Consider the following 18,693-nt stretch of genomic DNA (forward strand, 5'->3'; position numbering starts at 1 on the left):
CACAAAAAAAAAAAAAAAAAAAGAAATAATTTTATTTCTGTGTCCTTTCTATTTTTATTACATATCTCTGCTTTCCTTCTCTACCACATCAGTCATTCCACCAGGTGAGCCCATGTTTATAACCTTGAATGAATTCTTCCATATTTTTGCCCATGCTCAAATAATCATATAGAGACATATATGCATAAACATATACAGGGACATTTTTTGATCAGTGTAAGATCATGCTAGGAACACTTGTATGCGTCTTGCTGTTTTTACTCAACAAAACCTCACAGAAATCCCTCCAGGACAACTGGGATTGCTCTAATTATTTCTTTTTAATGCTGATCCCATAGTGAGTATGAGGATGTACTATCTTTTAATTGTTTTGTGGAGAGAAACAAAGCTTCTTGTGAACGGAGGTTCTCTATTATACAGAGGGCTTTCTCTGCCTACAAAGTGACTAGAATGTTACTAGGCATAAGATAGGCAGGTAGCAAATACCCCTTGAATAGAGCTAATAGATGGAAAGGGATACACCCTAGACTGCTTTCTCCATAGGTCAAGGTCAGGTTTATTTAAGTAAAGACCTGAGACTTTCAGATAAACCAAAGGTGGCCATAAGGGTAGGTAATATTTGGAAATAATATGACCAAGAGATAGAATCAGATGGCTCATCAACACTATTAAGATAATCAGTCCGAAGTTGGTTTCAAAGAATAGCTTTAACCAAATTATGAACTCCTTATCTTCTTTACCTTGAGAGTTAGTGGTAGCTGGAGGGAGGGAGGCAGCGGCTGTGTAGGAAGTCTCTGAGAAGATTAGGGTAAACCACAGTGGGACTGGGGGCAAGGAAGAAAACACCAGTGGTTGTTTGGGTGGTAAGCAGCTTTTGAAATGTTCCAGACTAGATGTAAACAGTGATTACTTCGTCATACTGAGCCCCTAGCTAGGTAAGGAAGTTGTATAAGCAGCACTTTTTATTTAATGAACAAGCTACTTCCTCCCACTACATTTAGCTGAAGTATTACCCTTAAATGTTTTTAAATGACATAAGAAAATCCAAAATCTTAACCATGTATCAGAGTCCTGGGCATATTCAAAGATTAAGGTATTATACTTTTTACTATTCTCTATTAGCGCCAAAGTTGGCTGTTTTTCAGACTGATGACAGAAATTAGAATTTGGATATACCTATGTTTAGGTGCCCAAGCATCTTTTCCACCAAATCTATTCACTCTGACTCAGGGCTGGTGGAAGTTAGTATCAAAGTTCTTTTTTTTTTCTCCAGGAAGACAACAGAAAGTCACAACAGCCAAATAACTTTAAATCTGTTAGTTCTGGTCAGTTATGACTTGAAAGCTTAATTCTTTTTATTATTTATCACTCATTAAATACTTTGGCTCTCCTTTATTAAATGTTAAATCACTACAAGTGGTCAAGTTCTTGCTATTTCTTTGAAATGGCAAAGTGTAAGGGAAAAGAGAAAGTGGCCCATTTCCTTGTTAATGTGGCATTCGAACAGAACACAGCGCACTCAACAGACAGGTCAACTGGCTGCTGTACCATTATTCATAACACAAGAGCCATGATTAGGGAGAAAATGTCTCCTTATAGCACCACTGAGGTTTCAAGGCAGGAATTCCCTTCTCCTTAAGGGTATGGTTGGCATGTGCTTTGAAAATGCTTAAATATGCTTCTGCTCCCTTCTCTCAACCAATGACAGGGCTGATGTGTTGTCAAGCATGGTGCTGCCATAGCAAGAGCCCACGGGCTTTCCAAGGGACCTCACTTGCCACAGTCACTGCCCATGTTGATTTTTTCTCTCCATCTCTACCAATACTGTTTGATATGTTCATAAGATGGTTACTGGAGAAGCCTGAACACATTAGGATAAGGGACCGTGAAACTAAACAAAGTTCTGCACTTAAGCCACATTTAAGAATCTTGTTGATCATGAGTCTGAACTTCTTTTTTCTCTATTTTCTCTATTTTCAAAAGCAATATGTATTTCTGCGACATTAGAAGTCCGGCTTTTCTTCCAGTTCAACCAATGAGAGTCATCTTTAGCTCCACAAGGTGACAAACTCCATGAGAATAGGCCGATGATGTGGCTTGGTTACTACTACAGCCCCAGCACCTTGCAGAGTGGATGGCATCAGGTAGGCACTCAATACTTGCTAACTAAATGAATGGAGCACTATCACTAAGCATGTCTGATTGCTGATAGGTATTTTACACACAGAAGGAAGTTAGCATTTGCTGTGCAAAATGAGACAATACAATGAGGACAAATTCAAATTTTTCCTCTTACCTTATCTCTACTGCTTCTAATTAGCTGAATTCTAGGGCATTTTTTCGCTCCAGACAAAATATCCAGCCAGTTTTCTAAGTTCCCTGAACGTACACAATCTCCTTGAAAGGTGCACCTAAAAAAAACAAGGCAACAAAACAGCGACCCCACACATGCGTTAGTTAAAACTTTCTTCGACTTGGCTTCAGTACAGAATGCCAGGCTTTGTACAGTGGATTATTGATTTCAGCGAGAATAGGAACATGATGCTAAAACCATGAAAAGCAACAAGAAAACAGCAGAGCATTTTTTTCCATCATGTCTAGGAGCAGAGAACAAATGTAGACAACATGTTGAACTTTGACTCCTGAGCCATCTCTCAAGCTGACACCGCCAAATATATCCAAAACACGTCCTCTCATGGATTCTGAAATAAGGAGCTCCCTTTTAGAAAATAGCATAGAAGAGCTCAGTTCACATATTGTATAAATTTTAGGTTTGCTATTCATTCCCAGAGTATCAATCTATTGAGTTACTTGATTTTGTTAAAAAATAAATACATAAATAAAGCTACTATTTTGTGCTTTGCAGTACGATAATTAAATAGAAATATTTCAAGGGCAGAGTCTGCCTAAGAGTTTGATAAGACTTTCCATAACCATCTGCTACATAATATTTATTTAGACAGATACCAAATTATATCAAAAGATATGCATGAGACATTTTTCTAGGGCCATTTTCCCAAGTCAGGTGACCCAGATCAGTCCTAAGCTGTGGCCAGGGCCATGTACTTGGATAAAGAGATGCTCAGAAGCTGAGTGGCGAGATCACTGGTTTGCTTGATGTGTCGGTTACTCTAACTTGGGAACCCTTGTTAGAACTCTAACTTGAGTCACACTAACTTGGGAAGCCTTGCCTCACCAGATGGGCCACCAACCCAGCAAGAAGCACACCAACAGCCACGTCATTGCCAAATGGTGTTGGACTCCTTAGATATTCCATTGAATAGTGTCAAGGAAAGAGCAAAATATTTCTAGTACTACACCACCTCAAGGATGAAGATTAAAATGCAGGGGTGGTAAACCAGTGATGGTGAATTTTAAAAGAAACTGAAAACACATGGATCATAAGATTGAAAAGCAACCAAATGATGACCACGTTCAGCTATAATGAGGAATGGATGGGACCAATTAGTGTATTTGGCTTCCTGAAGGTTTTATTTTTTCTCTTTCCCGACTCTCTCTCTTTCTCTTTTAATTCTTAAGAATTTAGGCCTCATGGCTTCATCTTTGAGCTCTGTGTTAATTTGAATATGGCAAAAATAGAACAGGAAGTCAGTGAGTTTCACTAAATGTCATCCCCAAGCACAATACCTTTAGCATGTCACCGGCTTCTGACATTTAGGGAATCCTGCTCCCAATGAGCACATCTGTGTCCCACCTCCCACTACATCTGTGTCAGTTTCTTCTCCAACATTATAACCATGGGGATTTTCATCAGCAATTCTCCAAAGTCATAAATTTATCTGACCCTTGATGACTAGCTTGTCCGTCACGGACATTAAGTTCAAATTAAACCGCCTCTCAATGTCAGAGAGAGTTTGCAACGGAGAGAAAAGCACTGCTGGATTGAAAAACAGAGAATGACGAAGCAGGTTCTTTCTCTCGTATCTGAAATAGATCATGACTGTCAAAAACTCCCTGCCTCTCATGGGCACTCTGGTGTGTGTAAGGCAATTCCTCTGCCTATAAGAAAAAAAAATAAGCCAATTCTGAAGATACTGGAGTACAAATATTTTCGTTGGCTCTTAATGCTGCCTGGGAGTCAAAGCCTAAGACTGCCAAAAAAACAAGTGTAAAATATTTCATACAAATAGTGCTACAATTTGCCAATTTGTAGGCAGAAAACAGTAGTGCCACTGAGTTATCACTCCCTTTTCTGAACTCCTATAGCATTTCTTGTCGGAATCACATATTTTGGTATTTAATCATATGCTGCCTTGAATTACAACTTAACTGTTTCATAATTCTATCTCAGTTCTCCCCAAGTAAGCTCTAAGCTCCTCAAAGAAGGAAGAAGGTCTTTAATATTTCTTTAGCAAATCCCTCAGTGTCTGGCAGCATGATATGCAAATACTACGGTTTCAATAAATATTTTTGAATGAAAGGATGAAATATGAAATCTCTATAGGTCTTTTCCATTGCTGATTTTTCTTTCTGGAGTTTTGATTCATGTCTGACTCCTTATGCCAAAGAGACTATTTTTAAAATTAAGCTAAAAGTTTCAGTTGGGGGTGAGGTTTTCATTTTATTTTTTGAAAAAAAAAAAAAGAGAGAGAGAAAAGAAAATATATAATGAAACTTTCATTTTTTTTAATTCTGCATAAGGTAAAAACAAAATCTAACCATGTCAAGCAACTAAATATAAATTCCTTGTTTTTATTTAAAAAAAAAACCCCACCACCTCTGAACTCCTATTCCTTGCCTCTCACCATAAAAATAAAAAATGAAAAAATAAAAAGCAAACTATGACACCAAGTATGCATAACCAGATGGCCAGCCAACAACAGTATCTTATTACTTCTCAAATATTGCAGATTATAAAATCTTCATGACAGCCTATTACTCATACATTCACATTTCTTACAGAGTAGATCTTATAGCTCCCATATTTTAGTAAACAAAGCTAGTTACTCTGAAATAATTCCTTTTGAAAGCTATCACTCTAATTCCTGTGTATCAACAAGAGTAATGGTCAAGTGCATAAACACTTGAGCCATGGCCCTACTTAAATTAAAATCTCATTGTCACATGGGACTCTTAGTGAGGCTGATTCTTCAGTGATACACTCTCAGATAGGCTGATTTCTTAATGGCTTCATTTCAATTTCTTCAGGCCAAGAATAGGAGGAAAACTGGATTTGGATAAGAATTCTGGAGAAACTGGTAGAGATATGTTTGCTTTCTTGACTTATTATTACTTTTTCTCCATCCTCTATGGAACATCTATCCCAAAGTCCTCAGACTCCCAGTCAGTATTTTATTTTTCTAGTCCTTGTTTCCAGTTAGAGCTAATGCTTGCATGCTAAAGCCTGCAGCAGGCAGACACAAGACTACTTGCAAATTAGAAAACAGAACCTGCCCAAATGCAAAGAAAAGACTGCCTGAAGAAAAAAAATCCCCCAAACCAAAAAGATAATTTTAAAAGACTTTCCTTATGTGAAAAACACTGTAGCAGCAATTCAGTCAATGAAACTATTTAAGAAGGCTGTTCTTGTTAGTTTGCTATAAAATCTGCCGTAGAGCTTAATGTATTCGAGATAATACTAGAGTTTCATATTGCTGTTCAACTATATAAGTATGTGACCGCCCCCTCCCTCACCCCCAACAGATTTTAAAAAAAGTTCCAACCCTACTCCCGCCCCAAGTCATAAACAGGAAGGTCCCAGACACTTGTTTCTAAGTTCACTGTTTGAAACTCAGAAAGTCTTTCTATACAGTGGGTTTGCTTCCTGGGTTCATAGACGTATGTGTAACCCATAATATCCCTGAATAATTACCTCACCACACACTGGCATGGAAGGAACATTACTCTGTGCCAGGCTCTGTTGGGAGTGTTTAGTTCGTTCTCACAACAACCTCCCTCTACTCGGATGAAACAGAAGCTCAGAGAAGCACATGAAGGCCACACAGCCGCTATGTGGCAGAAGTCTGATTTCAGAGCCCACAAACTTGATCACCTGGCTGCATGCCTTCCTGGAGATCGTAACCACCACTTAATAAAGGACATTCATAGTTCCTCCTGGCTTCCTGGGACCTCAACCAGTGGTTGGAGGGTGGGGCTGGGACAGGATGAGGATACAGGCATGGGGACCCCAGGAACAGAGAAAAGAGAAGGTAAGGCCGAGACTGTAGGATGAAGAGGGTAGCAAGGATTTGGGGAAAACACAGAAGTGGTGATTCTGAGAGGTCTCGAATTTTCCTCTATCACTAGCTGTGAAATACAACACAACCACGCAACTTGCGAGAGGTTAAAATTCCAGGCGGCCCTGGACTTAGAATATCTATTCTACTCCCCCAAAAATTTTCTTGCAAACCATCTGTTTCTAATATAAAATGCATTCCCTCCCATAGAAATAATGTTATAAACGGTGATTAGGTTTCCAGGTTAGCCCACAAAACCTACTTATCCATAATGTAACTTTACTACTATATATTTGCAATAAAGAATAGCAGAAAACAACGAGATTGCAGCCATTTGCATTATATAGCAGTTTTCTTCTTTACTTATTTGTGTTCCTGTTCAGCTGGTAGTCTGGGAACAATGCCCAGCTGGATCGACTTTTAAATTTATTATTACTGTATTGTATTTATACAGCATTTCTATTTTTTTAAATGGGCATGGCTTAAATTACTAATTGTTTTCATACCAACATAAAAAACAGGGAGGCCCACCTCTGAAAAGGAGCTGAAGTTTCCAAGCAGGTGAAATACCCATGGGCTGGGCCGGGAGACCCTGAGGAGCTGACTCTATTAGGCTAGAATCTTGCAGTAAAAATTTACCACTTACTCAACCTTGAAATAGAAACTCTGAACTCAGAAATGTAACTGCTACTTCCTGCCACTCAAATTTCATCAGCATCCTCTAATCTAATTGTTCACCGAGAGCAGACAGTCCCTGAAGTAATCTGATAACTACATATCAGGTAAGTGGCCTGAATATGGGGGTTAGTGTGAACTGTTCCAAAGATTTTACATTGATATAATATCAGAAAACTTTTAACAAGGAAACAATCCAGCTTCTCTCTCTCCCAGGAAGCAGGAGACAGTATCCATGCTGGGGGAGGGCTTTGCTATGAGAGCATGTCAAGGTCTTTTGCTAAGTGATGTGAAACAGATGTCTGCATTTTTTAGGAAAGGCACAGAGCCCAGTGGAGGGGCCAGGTGGTCTCCAGAATCGGGAGATGTTCATTACAATTGCCAGTCCACGAGATGAAGGAACCAAAGTCTACTGAATAGAAGAGAATAGGAAATCTGTAACAAACTGAACTCCAAATGAAAGGCCTCCAGAGTCTTTAAGAGGAGAATGCCAAAACACAAGACCAAAATAACTTGCTTGAAAAGCTGAAAAACTGGATCTTCATCACTGGAGCTGAAAGTCAATCTACATGATAAAATATGCTAATAACAGAGACAATTTAGAAGATTTTTTTTAAAGCAATAACATCTAACATGCCAGGCAATGTCTTTTCACATGATTTGACTGATTTATTATTCACAACAAACCTCGAAGTAGCTGCAATAATTGTCCCTGCCTCACAGATGTGGGAAACTGAGGCATAGATGGTTCCATATTGCTTTCCTAAGGTCACAGAGATAGTAAGCAGAGGAGCTGACATACTAAGTCAGGCAATGTAGCCTCAAAGCCTGTGGTCTCATCAGCTACCTATATTGCCTCTCAGAATAGCTAATAGTGACTGAGCCCATCTGTCTTAGTCTATTTTGTGTTGCTATAATAGAATACCACAGACTGGGTAATTTATAAAGAAAAGACATTTATTTTTTACAGTTCTGGAGGCTGGAGAGTCCAAGGTTGAGGGGCCTGCATCTGGCGAGGGCCTTAGTGCTGCATCTTCCACCATGGTGGGAGGTGAAAAAGCAAGAGAGGGCAAGTGCCCATGCAGGAGAGAAAGAGACTGAATTTGCAGCCTGAAGCTCTTCTATAATTGGCATTATTCCATTCACAAAGGCAGAACCTTCACAACCTAAACACTTCTCATTAGGTCCCACCTTTCAACAGAGTTCCACTGGGGATTAAATTCCCAACACATGCTTTTCAGGTGACATTTTCAAACCATAGCACCTTCCTAGTCCCCATAGGCCAGGCACTTTTTCTGGGGATTTCTGGAAATTAGTGTGGGAAGTAGAGAAGTTCATTTTTAAAGTTTCCTTTCTTGTTAAAGAATAAGTGTGCTAATAACTTTGTTAAGCCCTATCTTATGTAGCTGTTAGACATGCCATGCTTAGAGGCACGTAGTACACTCTATGTCCCTGTACTTTAACCAAGATATCTGTGCTGGACCTGCTCACAGGCATGTGACAGCTCTCCATTGCTTTTACCTGTTTAGAAAAGTTTTAAGTTGTTAGCCAATCGGATTTTAGTTTAGATTGTGAGGTCTGGCTCCAGCCAACAGCGATCAGACACAGTAAGAACAACCCCAAATGCATAAGAAATAAATGTGTGTGTATTCCTTTGTTCTTTGCATTTTCATGGCACGATGGCTACTGGAAGTACCCTTTCTATGGTCCAGGAAGTAAAACTTGCATTGCTGAAAGATCTTTTGTCTCAGTGCTAATTTTTCTTTGCAGCACTGAGCATCTATTTCCAATATATTTCCAACAACTAGTAATCCTCACAACCAGCCTATGAAGCAGGTGTTATTGTTACCACCTCCACGTCAGACGCTGAGCAGCAGAGGTGCAGAGAGATTAGATAGCATGGTGTTTGGCACTGGCATCTATCTTTTACTACTACACCAAATTGCTCAAAAGTTTTAAAGGCTTCCAGGGTAGTGACATCACAAATGCCAACATCATAGTAAGTAGATTCTCCCAAGACATGGCCATATAGGAAAATATAAGTTTTACTCCATTTCTCAGCATTTTTCAAACTGTGTTCCTGGAGTTGTTCTGGGTGTTAATATTAAAGTAGGATTCTATTGCCAAGAAGCTTGGGAAACACTAGTTAAATCAAATTAAACAAGTCTCTCTGCTGCAGGACTTCTCAGAGCCTTGAAGATGCCACTGTGCTTTGTAACTTCCCGAGACAAGAATGAATGATGTACCATCTTCCAGCTTTTTTGTTGAAGGATGTTCTGAGGGATGAGAAATTCTAGTCATACACATTGGGAACCACTACCCAGCCTTGTTTAATGAGTAATAATCCACGTGACGGATCAAATTTGAAAGCTTTGTGCCTATTTTGGCTAATCTGGGTAACTCTTGTACCCAACTGATCATGGCCTATTAATTCTTTTATTTTTTTTTTAGACAGATAAAGTAAACTTTTTATTTTAAGATGAATGCAGATTCACATGGCCTATTAATTCTAAGCATTCTCTACAACCCGTGCTTACCCCTCATCTCTCACCTGGGTTCCTGCAGCAGCCAAATGAGGTCTCCCCATTCCCACTTCCTGTTCCTCTTGTCAACCTCCACACCAACATGTGGGTTACTCTTATGCACAGAGCTGATGATGTCACTCCCTGCTTAAAAATCTCTCATGACACCCTTTCTCCCATACCAGACTCTCCCGTCTACATGCCTTTCATCACCTGGAGCCTGCAACACGTTTCCATGCTCATCTCTGACCCCGACACTGTGATCTAGCCCCTGCCTTCCTCTCCGAACTCATGCCTAGGTAAGTTTGGTTGATGAGTCCGTCCCTGTATCTAGACTGCAAGCTTCTAAAATATACACATCCCTGATATCTATTCCACAGTGTCTCGTGGAGAGCAGGCATCTGATAAACACATGCAGGGCAAACAAGCCCTGGATGCCCCCGGGCTTGACACACGTGGTGAAATCACATTCCTTGTTCAAGGGCTATTCCAGCATCCGCCTCTATGATGTTTGCTCAGACTCCAGGCAAAGCAGTCACTCCCTCCTCTGTGTCCCCATGACATTTACACATGCTCCTAGTCTATACACCATACTGCATTAGTTGCTGATTGCCTGTCTCTCCAATTAGACTGTATATCCCCCAAAGGAAAAGGTGACACCTTGGCACCCTCAGGGCCTAGGACCACACCTGGCATTCATTCTAAAAATGTTAATGGAGAGCCCATAAGATGACAAACACTCCCCTGGCACTGTGGACACTTCAATAGATAAGCCAGTTAAGTTTCTTTTCTTATTGAGCTCACAGTCCAGAGAGGCACACAGAGAAAAACCAAATAAACAGACAATCATTTAAAATAATTTCAAATTGAGGTATGTCTTATGCAGAAACCAAAGATATAGTAGAAAGGAACCTACTTTAGACAGGCTAGTCAAGAAAGATGGCATTTCAGCTCAGCATTCAAGGGTGAGAACCATGTAGTCAGGTCAAGAGTACTGGGAAGAGGCCCGGTACTGGTGGCTCATGCCTGTAATCCCAGCACTTTAGGAGGCCAGATCACTTGAGGCCAGTAGCTCAAAGACCATCCTGGCTGACCTGGTGAAACCCTGTCTCTAATAAAAATACAAAAAATTAGCTGGGCAAGGTGGTGCACGCCTGTAATCCCAGCTACTCGGGAGGCTGAGGCACGAGAATTGCTTGAATCGGAGGCAGAGCTTGCACTGAGCTGAGATTATGCAACTACATTCCAGCCTGGGTGACAGGGCAAGACTCTGTCTCACACACACATAGAAAAAAATAGTGGGAAGAGCATTCCAGGCAGAAGGAACAGCATGTGCAAAGTATCTGAGTGCACTTAAAGCATGGTCTCTGCAAGGAACTGATGAAATAGACCAGCTTAGCTAGAACTTAGTGAAGGAAGGCGGATAGTGGTTGTACCGTTTGCAAGCCAGTGACCTCGAGCAAGCCACGTGCCCTCTCTGTGTTGCAGGCTCTCCATTTGCAGAAATGCAAATAATAGTTTTCACCTGATGAAGCTGGGAGAAAAATGTACATCTGTTCTAAGAGTTTACAATAATGTCTCAATAAATGTTAGTTGTTATTATTATATGGGCAAATGGAACAGAGAATTTAGGCAAAAACTTGGATGACATAAGCCAAAGACAAATGGTGGTGATGAGGAAGGGATCTGGGCAATGAAGCTGACCAGAGGACCTCTGGTACTGCTCACACACCAGCTCAATGCCCAACATGCCCTTTCTACATAAGGAGGCAGACACAGTTTGAGGCTTCTTGGAAGATTCTTAATCACAACTCTCTTTCCTCCCAGATACGAAAGGGTTCTTTGGAGTCCTTTCATGCCTTGAGTACCAGCTATTAGAGCATTTTTCAAGGTGTACTGAAATTATTCCCACACTCACCTGTGAGCTTCTCCAGGGCAGCCCCTCATTCATCTTTGCTTCCCCCGGGGCCTAGCACAGGACCTGGCCCATGACTGCGATTCAACAAAAGGTGGCTGAATTGGATTAAGGACATTTTAAAATGACTAAATTCTGGTCTATGTTTCAGTGATACCAGCAGAAATCGTTTCATTGATTTTTGTTCACTAGGGTAGCCTGTTCACTGGCGTGGTGGAAAACCAGCCTTTGTCTTGAAACTGAGCTATTTAGCACACATAAAACACATTTGCAGACTGAAACACTCACACAAAAGGGGTTTGTGGCCTTTGTCCCATGGGGTTCTTTTGTGGACTATGAGTGTACTAAAAGTTGGTGTTTTATATTTCCAAATGCAAACCTTGAACTGATAATTTAGGGGAGCCATTTAAAAAAACAGCAGCATGGAAACGGGAAAATACCGACACCTCTTGAGTCAGAAAGGTCTAGGTTCAAAGCTGCGCTCCCATATTCTCCCTGTGTAACTGGGGACACATTCCTTAGCCTCCGTGGGCCTCAGTTTCCCCACCACTAAACAGATGGCAATGATATTAAAACCCGATCCTCCTGAAAGCAATGTCAAATCCCATATTTGGCCTATCAGAAACTGCACCCTCTAGATAGCAGAATAAAAGCATTCAAATGTTTAAAAAGTTACAAAAGCAAAAACAAAACAAAACAAAACAAAAGACTGGCAGGAAGGCTTCGAGTGAAGATCTGAACATTGTATTTGGATATGGAGGAGATGCTGGGAACAGGACAAATACTAGGTCACAAAGACAAGTGAAACATTTGAGGAATATTTAAAGGCCAATCAATACATTCTTATGAAAGTGCATGCTGCCTGAGATAAGGTCATTTCAGACAAAATCTATTCCATTACAACATATATTTACTAAAAGGGATGTTCTTAGTGGTGCTTGTTGGAAGTCAGAGAGCATCCATTAAACCATTAAAGTGACGGTGCAGGTAGGGAGTGTGGAGGCTGAGGTCCGAGAACCTCAATCACCAGCTCCACTAAACGAAAAACAAGCCCTGGCTTCTAAGCACGTGAGCACTCTCTCAGTGCCAACCATTGCCAACTGTCTGGGACACCAAGGTGGAGAGGTGCCCCTTCACACTGTTATCCCCTCTTCGCCGTCTGCTTTGAAATAAGTAGAACTCAAAGCTCCTCTCACAGCGGAAGAAGGAGGTGGAGAACCCACGGGAGACAGGTTGACTCCCAGACCCCTTCTGGTGTTAGAAAGCCCCCCAAATCCCTTCCAGCATTCACAGTAACCCAGATGCATGGATTCAGCCTATGCCCCGGTAATTCAGTAATTCCCCGAGGCCCAAAGAACATATTCCTCTCCACTCCCCACCGCTTCCACCCCACAGATAGTTGTCCTACTTGCTTCTACACAATTAGTCGGCACAATGGGGTCCTCACAAGAGAAGGAGGGGCCGTCCCCAATCCCATTATTGTCATTATCGCTGTCATTAGAGCCGTACTGGACCATAAAGAAGTGTCACCACACAGACTTCAAGCTTAAGATCTGCACAAGGACACATCCCGGATTGGAAGGAAAGGAGGAAGTTTCTTCTGTCTCACTCAATAGTGCAATAGCCTATGAAGGGGGATGGCCCCAAAACTGAATGTACCCCTTCGCATCTTGGCTCAGAGGCCCCTTTCTCATTGAGGCCTTCCAGGGCCCCCTGTTTAAATTTAGCCCCCCAACCCCTGCCTCCAATCAGCACTCCCCATTTCCTTTTTCTGCTTTATTTTTCTTCATAGCCCTGTTTACTCTGTGACATGTTCTCTCTTTACTCATTTATTTTCACACTATCCATCTTCCCTCAGTTCGTGGTGACTGTTCCCCCTAAATTCATGCCCATCAGAACCTCAGAATGTGACCTTATGGGGAGATAGGGTCTGCGCAGATGTAATGAGTTAAGGACGCTGAGATGAAATCCTCCTGGATTTAGCGTGTCCCAGGGAATTTTCTGGGAGAAAGGAGAGGGAGACTTGGACACACAGAAGAAGCCATGTGAAGACCGAGGCAGGGATGGTTATCCTACCCCAAGCCAAGAAACACCAGGAGCCACCCGGAGCTGGGAGAGGTGAGAAAGGATCTGCCCCTGTAGCCTCGGAAGGAGCCTGGCTCTGCTGGCACCTAAATTTCACACTTCTGGCCTCCAGAACTGGGAGAGGACACATTTCTGTCAGTAGTAATTTGTTATGGCAGCCTTGGCAAACTAAAACACCTCACTAGAGGAAGCTCCATGAGGGCAGGGATTTTTGTAAGTTCCATGTGCAGGGTACTGAAAGGTACATGTGCAGGACGTGCAGGTTTGTTACACAGGTAAACATGTGCCAGGGTGGTCTGCTGCACCTACCAACCCATCACCTAGCTATTAAGCCCGCATGCATTAGCTGTTTTTCCTAATGCCCTCCCTCCCCCGACCCTACCCCCTGACAGGGCCCAGTGTGTGTTGTCCCCTCCCTGAGTCCATGTGTTCTCAATGCTCAGCTTCCACCTGTAAGTGAGAACATGCGGTATTTGGTTTTCTGTTCCTGCGTTAGTTTGCTGAGGATAATGGCCTCCAGCTCCATCCATGTCCCGAAAGGACATAATCTCATTCCTTTTAATGGCTGCTCATTCCTTTTCATTCTATGGTGTATATGCGCCACATTTTCTTCATCCCGTCTATCACTGATGGGCGTTTGGGTTGATTCCGTGACTTTGCTATTGTGAATAGTGCTGCAATGTACATACGTGTGGAGGGGTTTTGATCTGTGTTACTCACTGCTAGTGCTTAGAATCCAGTGGTTAGGACAGTGCCTGACACATACCAGGTGCTCAATAAATACCTGTTAAATGAATGCTCCGGTTTCTAAGCTTTCAAGATGAAAGGTTTTCTATGACTCAGGTAGGCCCTGAGTGCTGTGTCTTTCTTATGCATAGCAGTTATCACAAATGCTCCCTAATTAGGGCCATTTGCTCCAGGCTCTCCCCCGCTCCACCCACTGCCAGGAAGGATAATGTCCCTTGCTTGTTTCTCTTTGTTTCACTCTAGCGGTAGAGAGGGCTTAGGAGTTGGAGCCAAGCCTAGAGTTGGATCCTGGTTCCACTGCTTGTACAGCCAGTGGTAGGCAGAATAATGGCCCCAAAGAAGTCCACGTCCTAGTCCCTGGGACCTGTGACTGTGTCACCTTACATGGTGTCTCAGTCTGTTTTGTGTTGCTATTACAGAATACTACTAACTGGGAAATTTATATCTAAAAAAAAGGAATTTATGTTTTACAGCTCTAGAGGCTGGGAAGTCCAGGATCAAGGGTCCTGCAGTTGGTGAAGGCCTTCCTGCTGCATCATCCCATGGTGGAAGGTAGAAGGGCAAGAGAGCACAAGAAAGGGTGGGGGGAACCCACTCTTGTGATAAGTAACCCACTCCTGTAATAACTAACCCAATCCTGTGACAATGCCATTAATCCATTCATGAGGACAGAGTCCTCAAGACCTAATCGCATCCGAAAGGTCCCACCTCTCAATGCTGTCACACTGGAGATTAAGTGTAGAATACATGAACTTTGGGGATACAGTCAAAGCATAGCACACAGCAAAAGACACTCTGCAGATGTAACTGAGGACCTTAAAATGTGGAGATTGTTTTGGATTCTCTGGGTGGGCCCAATGTAATCTGATGATGCCACACTGTTGGTTTTGAAGCCACAGGAATGGACCATGAGCCAAGGAATGCTGGCCACTTTCAGAAGCTGGAAAAGGCAAAGAAGGGCCTCCAGAAGGAGCACGGCCCTGGCTATGCTTTGATTTCTGCCCAGCGAAACCCACTGCAGGTTTGTGACCTCCAGAACTATAAGATTACAAGTGCATATTGTTTTAAGTTGCTAAGTTTGTGGGAATTTGTTTCAGCAGCTGTGGGAAACTGTACACCAGCTAAGGCTCTTCTCTTCTCTATAAAGTGGGGACTGTAATGGTACTTACTTCATGGGGTACCAGGAGGACTAAACGGAACATGGCACAGGACAGGCGAGGTAGTGTCTGGTGTATGATAAGCATATTCCCCTGCACCCATGCACACTGTCTCCTGGCCAGGCCTGGACTTGAGGCAGGCTTCCTGTGGAAGGGGCACTGCAGCCGCCTTCTGAATGAGGAGCAGTCACGTCCACATGGACTTTTCTACCGCACAGCCTTCCACGACCCTGTGTTGTCCATTTTTTGCATAGCTATGAAGAAATCCCTGAGACTGGATAATTTATAAAGAAAAGGGGTTTAATTGGCTCATGATTCTACAGCCTGTACAGGAAGCAGGGGCAGTGTCTGCTCCTGGGGAGGGCCTCAGGAAGCTTCCATTCATGGTGGACGCGAAGGGGAAACAGCTGTGTCACATGGCAAGAGCGAGAGCGAGAATGTGAGGCGGGAGGTGCCACACTCTCTTAAACAGCCAGATCTCCTGTGAACTCAGAGCGAGAACTTACTCACTATTTCGAGGACAGCACCAAGCCATTCATGAGGGATCCACCCCCGTGACCCGACCCCTCCCAGCAGGCCCCCCTCCAGTACTGCAGGTCACAATTCAACATGAGATTTGGAGGAGACAAAACATCTAAGCCACATTAGGCCCTCTCTGCTGTATGTAACTCACCTCTCATGATGGTGAACAGACTAACTCAGGCTACCAAAGAATACGGTCATAAGTTACTGTGCACCATGGATTATACCGGTCAAGTTTCAGGCCAATCACAGTTATCACAAAGGTGGGGGGGTCCGCTTAGGGTTAATGATAGGCCTGGGGGGCTTGAGGAAGGAGTGTCACTTGGAGAAGAAACTTCAAGACAGGAGAGCAAGATGAAAAAAAGGAGCTGGGATGTGTCCACAAGCAACTCATGTAATTCTTTTTGTTTGTTACTCTGGGGTGTTGGGGACAAATATGTTTAGCATTCAGATGGCAGTTTTCTCTCGTGTGTTAAAAATACCCTTCTGTTACTCCCAACCCTTCAGAAAGTCTGATAGGAAGACGGACCACAGGGCCCTGCTGTTAGGCCGAGCAAGAAATGATCTCTTTCACAGTCGCATGCGTGGAACGGCCTAACAGCAGCTGAAGACCTAAAAACAGCCACCAGGGGCTGCTTGAAGGTCTTCCAACTGTCAACATGGAGGAAACATGTAGGAAAATATGGAGTGAACGTTAAATTTGTACAGATAATTGAGAGGCACGTACAGATACCTTATAAGCAGCAGGCCTGGGGGCTTTGCCTCCACCTGTGCGAACCTTGTGTGGGGCAGAGCACGAAGGGAAGGGAGGGTGAATGCAAGTGTGGTCGTTCCCACAGGGTCCATTTTTTGAAGAAGACCCAGCCCTGATTCCATCACGGGACTAAAACCAGAGCAGGTAGAGCCCCACGGAGGCATCGGGAGATGCACCACCCCTCCCAGGGGAGGTACGTGAAATCAGAGAAACAGCCACCGAGTAGATGACTCAGGAAGAGATGTGATACAAACCTACTCTTTACAAAACACACCAGAGGAAGGCCACCCAGGACGGGTGGGGTGGGAGGCTGGGAGAGCCGACGCTTGGATTATCGTGGTTCATCGTCCACACTGCCAGTGAGATAATGCTTTTAAAACACAAATATGGCGGTGGCAGGCCTCTGCTTAAACCCTGTCATTAGTTCCCAGCACCCACTAGTAAGGTCCACGCTGAGAGCCCACCCATGCTGAGCACCTCCACCCACTTCCTTCCTTCTAGAGCCAGTGCACAGAACTCCATCTGCCCATCTCTCCACAGACCTCTTACTGCGCTGGTTCTTCTGCCTGAAATGCCTCCTGACCGCACTTCCTCTGGTAAGGGTCTAGTCAGGCTTCAAGGCCCAATTTTAAGGCCACCCACCTCCTCGTTGAAGCCTTTCTCAACCTCGGGGACAAGAAATGACTCCCTCCTTGAGCTTCCACAAATAACAGCTGACATGCCATCATTGCGTACCAGGAGCCAGGCACTGGGCCTACGAGGGCGTACCTTATGTGATTTAATCCTCTCAGCAAACCTCTGAGGAAGGTACTACTATTATTATCATTATTTTTGAGACAAGGTCTCGTTCTGTCACCCAGGCTGTAGTGCAGTGGTACAATCACGGCTCACTGCAGCCTCGAACTCCTGTGTTCAAATGATCCTTCCACCGCAGCCTCCCGAGTAGCTGGGGGGCCACAGGCATGCGCCACCACATCCAGCTAATTTTTGTATTTTTCGTAGAGATGGTTTCACCATGTTGCCCAGACTGGTCTTAAACTCCTGGCCTCAAGTGGTCCACCCACCTCGGCCTCCCAAAGTGCCTGTAATCCCAGCATATTTACCATACCTGGCCAATTACTAATGCCACATTATAGAAGAGGAGAAGTGGCAGAGATAAGAAAATGGCGGGTTGCACGAAGCCCAGATTTCATCCAAAGCAAACTACATTTGGGACCTGATATGGTTTGGATCTATGTCCCCACCAAATCTCACGTTCAGTTTTAATCCTCAGTGTTGGAGGTGGGGCCTGCTGGAAGGTGACTGGACTATGGGGGTGGACCCTTCATGAATGGTTTAGAACCATCTCCTCAGTGCTATTTTTGTGACGGTGACTGAGTTCTCTTGAGATCTGGTTGTTTAAAAGTATGTGACACCTCCCCCACCCCTTTCCTTCTACTCCAGCCACGTAAGACATGTCCAGGCCAGGTGCGGTGGCTCATGTCTGTAATCCCAGCACTTTGGGAGGCCGAGGTGGGCAGATCACAAGGTCAGGAGTTTGAGACCAGCCTGACCAACATAGTAAAACCCCATCTCTACTAAAAAATAATACAAAAATTAGCCAGGCATGGTGGCATGCACCTGTAATCTCAGCTACTCAGGAGGCTGAGGTAGGAGAATCGTTTGAACCCAGGAGGCAGAGGTTGCAGTGAGCCAAGATTGCACCTTTGCACTCCAACCTGGACAACAGAGCAAGACTCCATCTTAAAAAAAAAAAAAAGACATGCTCTGCTTTCCCTTTACCTTCCACCATAGTTGTAAGTTTCCTGAGGCCTCCCCAGAAGCTGAGCAGATGCCAGCATTGTGCTTCCTGTACAGCCAGCACAACCATGAGCCAACTAATCTCTTTTCTTTATAAATTACCCAGTCTCAGGTATTTCATTATAGTAGTGCCAAAACAGACTAATACAGGACCTTTCCTCCGTCCTCATAGGCTTCCCTGCCCATGTTGCCAGTGTGGAAGTCAGCTCCCTGCATTTCCCACACAGCCCAAACAGGCCACTCCTTCTACACTCCCTACTCAGTAACCGGCACCTCTCTACATCTGGTCACCCCATCCAGATGCCTGCACTCCTTCCTC

The 18,693-nt window shown here is 43.6% G+C and overlaps 1 protein-coding gene across 1 annotated transcript in view; it reads right to left on the reverse strand.

Moving 5' to 3' along the window:
• The window catches only part of PLXNC1 (plexin C1), a 160,317-nt gene that overhangs the window by 94,581 nt on the left and 47,043 nt on the right, over positions 1-18,693 (reverse strand). The window contains exon 5 of the mRNA XM_064376880.1: positions 2,297-2,411. Within this exon, the coding sequence (XP_064232950.1) occupies positions 2,297-2,411 (115 nt within the window). The remainder of the gene's footprint in view (positions 1-2,296; positions 2,412-18,693) is intronic.

The sequence above is a fragment of the Aotus nancymaae genome, unplaced genomic scaffold, assembly GCF_030222135.1.
Source record: "Aotus nancymaae isolate 86718 unplaced genomic scaffold, 86718_ANA_hifiasm-v0.15.2.pri h1tg000016l, whole genome shotgun sequence".
Lineage (NCBI taxonomy): Eukaryota > Metazoa > Chordata > Mammalia > Primates > Aotidae > Aotus > Aotus nancymaae.